The 5,564-nt window shown below is 53.6% G+C and overlaps 1 protein-coding gene across 1 annotated transcript in view; it reads left to right on the top strand.

The window, feature by feature from the left end:
• LOC104522781 (dysferlin) overlaps positions 1–5,564 on the top strand; it is a gene marked incomplete at both ends in the record, with an annotated part of 19,988 nt that overhangs the window by 3,627 nt on the left and 10,797 nt on the right. Inside the window, 6 exons of the mRNA XM_029084311.1 lie at positions 1,186–1,227; positions 2,322–2,437; positions 2,751–2,864; positions 3,677–3,854; positions 4,505–4,629; positions 5,150–5,256. Of these exons, the coding sequence (XP_028940144.1) occupies positions 1,186–1,227; positions 2,322–2,437; positions 2,751–2,864; positions 3,677–3,854; positions 4,505–4,629; positions 5,150–5,256 (682 nt within the window). The remainder of the gene's footprint in view (positions 1–1,185; positions 1,228–2,321; positions 2,438–2,750; positions 2,865–3,676; positions 3,855–4,504; positions 4,630–5,149; positions 5,257–5,564) is intronic.

The raw sequence follows: 5,564 nt of genomic DNA, 5'->3' as shown, positions 1-5,564 counted from the left end.
TCACTGGTGCTGGGGGACACTTGGGATGGGGTCCTCAGGGGTTGCTCCATCCCATGGTCTGTTTTCTGGTTGGATCTGGCCCTTCCTGGTTTGTGGTTTTGAGGATCTTCAGGTCATCTCAGGAGCATTGGGATGGGGGGAGCTGCAGGACTGCCATGCACCAGAGGTTTTGCTTTCTCTTTTCCTTGCTGAGTGGAGGTGGCTCTGGTCCCCTGTGCTGTTGGTGACAGGCAGTGGTGTCACCAGTGCTGGAAGATGCCATGTCCCACCTGTTCTTGCCCCTGTTTGTGGCAGGTGGCCTTCTCCTGAGGTGGCATTTAGGAACTATCACAAGATGGGATGGGGGTTCAGGTCCAGCTTGTGTTGAGGGTGCTGTTCCAAGTCCCAGGGGCTTTGTGAAGAGAAGGACCACCATGGAGGTGCTGGCTGGGATCAGTTGGGTGACACTCACCGTGTCACTTGTGCCGGGTGGGAGGACAGAGAGTTGGGACACTGTTGCGGGGCTACAAGGACCACAGCAGGGCCAGGAGCAGAGGCTGCTCTAACCTGCATGAGCTTCTACTGCTGCTAACAAGCTTTGGTGGCATCTGCAACCCCATTGGGACCTCCCCTCACTCTGTTCCCTTTCCTTTGTGCATCTCTGAGGCTCTTGGGTGCCCGTGTCCCCCCCAGCACTGCCTGGCCATGTGTGCAGAGCATGGTGTTGGGGTGCAGCACTGTTCTCCACTGGGATCCTTGTGTGTCCATCACCCATCTTCCCCAGCTAAAGTGGAGCTTCTGGGCTGGTCTGGAGAGATGGAGAGAGGCGAGGGGGGGAGGAGGAGGCTGCAAAGTGTCTGCCCAGGACTGGCACATCCTACCCCACCACTGAGATCTTCTTGATCTCAAGGACGTGCCAGGAAACCACGACTCCCACCCATCCCATGGGCCCATCCAACTTCTGCAACGTGTGGAGAATCCTTCAGGGTTTCTCAGATCCTCCCATTTCTCACCAATCCTGGGGTCTCTGGGCTGTGGAACGACTTCCACCCTTCTCTCTCTGTTTCTCCATCACCTATTGGCACTAAAAGCCCCTGAATCTATTGGCCCATGAGAACATCCACCCTCGTTTCCATAACCCTCCATCCTCTCCTCATGTTCTTCTGCCAGCCTTTCCTAACCTCTCTCCATTTCTTTGTGCCTCAGATGAGTTTCCTGCTCTCGCGAAGCCTCTGAAAGCCACAGACCGTACGTCCCCTTACCCTCTTGGTTTGCAATCACCACTTGGTAATGGTTTTGCTGGTTCAACTGGTTCCATCAGGGCTGGAGAACTCGTTGGAATTGGGGGAACATCAGCTGCATCAGGCTGAGAGAGTTGGGGCTGTTCAGCCTGGAGAAGAGAAGGCTCCAGGGAGACCTTCTAGTGGCCTCCCAGTACCTGAAGGAGCTCCAGGAAGGCTGGGGAGGGACTTTGGCCAAGGGCAGGGAGTGACAGGACAAGGGGTGATGGCTTGAAAGTGGCAGAGGGGAGATGGAGCTGAGATGTGAGGAAGAAATTGTTTGGTGTGAGGGTGGTGAGCCAGTGTCCCAGGTTGGGCAGAGAAGCTGTGGCTGCTCCTCCCTGGAAGTGTTTGTGGCCAGGTTGGATGAGGCTTTGAGCAACCTGGTCTAGTGGAAGGTGTCCCTGCTGCTGGCAGGGGGGTTGGAACTGGATGAGTTTTGAGGTCCCTCCCAACCCAAACCAGTCCATGATTCTATGCCTGGGCACTTTGATGGGAAGAAGGAACAGCTCCAGCACGACCTCCCCCTGCCACTCCAGGGCAGTGGAGCCCCTTCTCCACAGCAAATTTGGGGTGTCCACGTTGGACAATGATGTCTCTGTGGTCCACTGTGGTGAACCCGCTGTGCACAGGGAGCAGCCAGCTCAGGAGCTCAGAGCAGGACCCTGCAGATGATTTCTGTCCCTTTGCTGCTCCTTCTGCTCGAGGTTTCCCCCAAAATGAGCCGTTCCCTTCTGAGGTCCCTCTTACTGCCCTACATGGAGCACGGGACCAGCTCCTTGGCTGGTTCACACCACCAAAGCCGTATTCTCCTTCTCTGGGGACCCTTCCCAGGACTGGGAAGCTCTGTGCCCCTTGTACATCCCCACACCCACCTTGTCTTTCTCCTGCAAAGAGGTAAGTTCTTGTAGGACTCAAAAAAGGTCAAAATCTGCAATATTTTTGGTGGTCTCCAGCCACATGCATGTGATCCCCGTGGTCCTGCAGCAAATCCCCACGGGACATGTCCTTGAGGTGCCTTCAGGACTCTCTCTAACAGCTCTTTCCCCTCGTGGTTCCCAGTGGATGATGGACTTGGGTTCCTACCAACCTTCGGTCCCTGCTATATCAACCTCTACGGCAGCCCCCGGGAGTTCACCGGCTTCCCCGACCCTTACGAGACGCTCAATTTAGGAAAGGTGACCTCAACTTCTCTCCAACATGACCTAAACTAAACTCTCACCCTTCCTTGCCCAAAAAAAGCTGCTTTTAACCCAAACTGGCTTTGTTGGTAGGAACCTGCACTGCGTTTTCTACCCCTGGCTGTTCCCGCTGCCTAAACATCTCCTGATGTTGTTCTGCTACTCAAATGCTCTCTGCTTTGGAAGCTCTTGTAGATATACTTGGCCTGATCTCACTCCTCTGCTATGAAACCCACTATCTGCAAAGGCAGATCTCACCTGTGGGGTGGGGACATCGGGGTCCTGACACCTGTCCTTGGTCTACCTCAAGGGTGAGGGAGTGGCGTATCGTGGTAGGATGCTGGTGGAACTGGAGACCAAACTGGTGGAGCACGTGGAGCAGAAGGTGGAGGACATTTCTGCAGATGACATCCTGCGGGTGGAGGTAACGAGGTCTCTGTGGGGTTGGTCTCTTCTCCCAGGTAGACAGTGATAGGATGAGAGGTGATGGCCTCAAATTGAACCATGGGAGGTTCAGGTTGGATTTTAGGAGAAATTTCTTCTCTGAAAGAGAGGTCAGAGGTAGGAACAGACTGCCCAGGGAAGTGGTGGAGTCACCATCCCTGGAGGTGTTCAAGAAACATGGTGATGATGAGTTGAGGGTTGAACTGGATGATCTTAGAGGTCTTTTCCAACCTTAATGATTCTGTGTCTCACCTTGTGAGCTCTGGGACTGGTCCTCTGGCACATGGCTTGTGGGACACTAAGGAAGTGGTGTAAGTGTTGTTCCTGGCTGGGTGATGTCCCATGGTCAGTGGGCTTCTGGAGGGTGTCTCCTGCTTCATCTCCATCCCAAGGTGTCCACCTTGCTCCATCAGAACTGCTGCATGGTAGAGAGTAGACCATGGTGAACATGGAGGGGTGGGAGATTTGCTTCAAGAGGACCCTAATCCCATCTCAAGTGCTGTTGCAGATGCTCTCCTTTGGCTCATTTCTTTAGGTTGAAACTACATTTTTATGGGAAGTTCTAACCTTCTCCTTTGTCAGGTTGTCCCTAAACATCTCGTTTCCCCAAACCTCCCCCCCCCCCCCCACCCCAAAATTCCCTTGTTTCAACGTCCACTTTTCTTCTCCACAATACACTTTTCCATCTTGGAGGCCTCACTGAGCTGGTGTGTGCCATGGTAGTGGAGGGTCTGTGTGTAGGAGAGCGATGATGGTGTCTCCTCTATGGACATGATCCTCTACCTGTTGCAGAAGTACCTGCGCCGTCGGAAGTACTCCCTCTTCGCTGCCTTCTACTCGGCCACCATGCTCCAAGATGTAGATGATGCCATCCAGTTTGAGGTCAGCATTGGCAACTATGGCAACAAATTTGACAACACCTGCATGCCCTTGGCCTCCACCACGCAGTACAGCCGGGCTGTCTTTGATGGTGAGCAACAAGGGGGTGACCAAGCACTGGGATGGGTTGTCCAAGGAGGGTGTGGAGTCTCCATCCTTGCAGATATTCAAAACTCAACTGGAATTGGTCATGGACAACCTGTTCAAGGTGATGCTGCTTGAGTAGGAGTTGAACCAGATGATCTCTAGAGATCTTTGCCCACCTTCAGCCATGCTGTGAATGGGGAAGATGTGACTGGGGAGGATTGGAGAAGTCAGGACAGTTTCTTCCAGCTCTGTGTTGGTTTGAAGTGGGTTTTGGGCATCACCTCGGTGCCAACAGTGCCCATTTTTCTTCAAGGATGAGCTAGTGCTTTGGGGTGGCCTTTCCCTGGCTCCTATGGGGCTCTCGCTCTGGTGTGAGATGTTCTCACCCCACCAGGGTTGTTCTGCTGGTTTCTGCCCTCACTGGTCTATAGGAGCTGCTGCAGCCATGGAGGTTGATATACATCCCTTTGGACCTTGGTGTGCATTGCTCATGAGTTTGGGGAACATCATCCCCATCCTCCTGCCCCAAAAGAGCCAAGTGATGGACTTCTGCTCAAGGCCAAATGCTGCACTGCCCACCTTCACCTCCATTCTGGTCCTGAGGAGTTGGGTCACCCCAAGGTGATGACCTCATTGCTGTACTGTGTCCTCCAGGTTGTCAATACTATTACCTGCCCTGGGGCAACGTCAAGCCTGTGGTGGTCTTGTCATCCTACTGGGAAGACATCAGCTATCGGACTGATGCTCAAAACCTTCTCCACTATGCAGCAGACAGGCTGGTGAGTACCATGAAACATTGTCCACCTTCTTTCTTCATCCTGCCTGGGGTGACAGGAAGGGGACAGAAGCCATCTCCAGGCTTGGTCAGGGTTGGGGTTTGATGACTCCTGTGCTGTGGAAGGGAAATCTGTTGGTGCCCTGGGTGACCTGCTCAGCTTTGGAAGGAAGGAGGGAAAGGGAATGCCCTCATCCCTGCTGGGGTGATGGTGGGACAGTGGGGTGTGAATGAAGTGCTTTGTCATGCCACCCACCTGCCTACTGATGCAGGTGCAGGAGACAAGGACCTTCCTTCAGCTCCTGAGCTCTTTCTGGGATTTCTTGCTGTATTTCACTGTCATAACCCCCAGATCTCCAACAGGAGAAACACCAGAGGTGCAGAGCCCTGGTGGGACCCAAACTGGAGTTTCTGGTCACGGGGAGCTGTCCCAGGCACTCGTTGAGGGTGTCCTGGATGTGGGATGGAGTGGGTTGCCAGGGAGCTCCCCACCATACAGCTTCTCTTCCCCACCTATCATGCAGGAAGCAAACCTGGAGAAGATCCACCTCGCTCTCAAAGCCAACCACTCGCCGAGTGAGCTGGATGTCCTGGGAGCTCAGCTGATGGATGATATCATCTCCGACTGCAGGTATCTCTGCCCATTTTGAGCGTGAGTCTTTTCATGCCTTTTATTGCAGGAGGACTTCTTTATCTTAGAAGGGACAACTTCTTCTTCTTTCTTTTCTTCTTCTCTGAAAACCACCGGTCATTTGCTAACGTTTGCTTCCAAGGTTGCTGAGCCAAGGCACGGAGTTGAGAAGGTGACATTTAAGGCAAGTCATAAATTTCCAGCCTTCAGGCAAAGGTTGCAGTGTGGTTCATCTGAATGAGGGACATTGTGTTGGAGCAGGAGATGGAGCCAGCCCAGCCAGAGGGATGGTGAGGCTCATGGAGTGA

The sequence above is a fragment of the Antrostomus carolinensis genome, unplaced genomic scaffold, assembly GCF_000700745.2.
Source record: "Antrostomus carolinensis isolate BGI_N321 unplaced genomic scaffold, ASM70074v2 scaffold29453, whole genome shotgun sequence".
NCBI lineage: Eukaryota > Metazoa > Chordata > Aves > Caprimulgiformes > Caprimulgidae > Antrostomus > Antrostomus carolinensis.
Note: the sequence above shows the minus strand (reverse complement) of the source record. Positions and strands in the feature narration are given on the sequence as shown.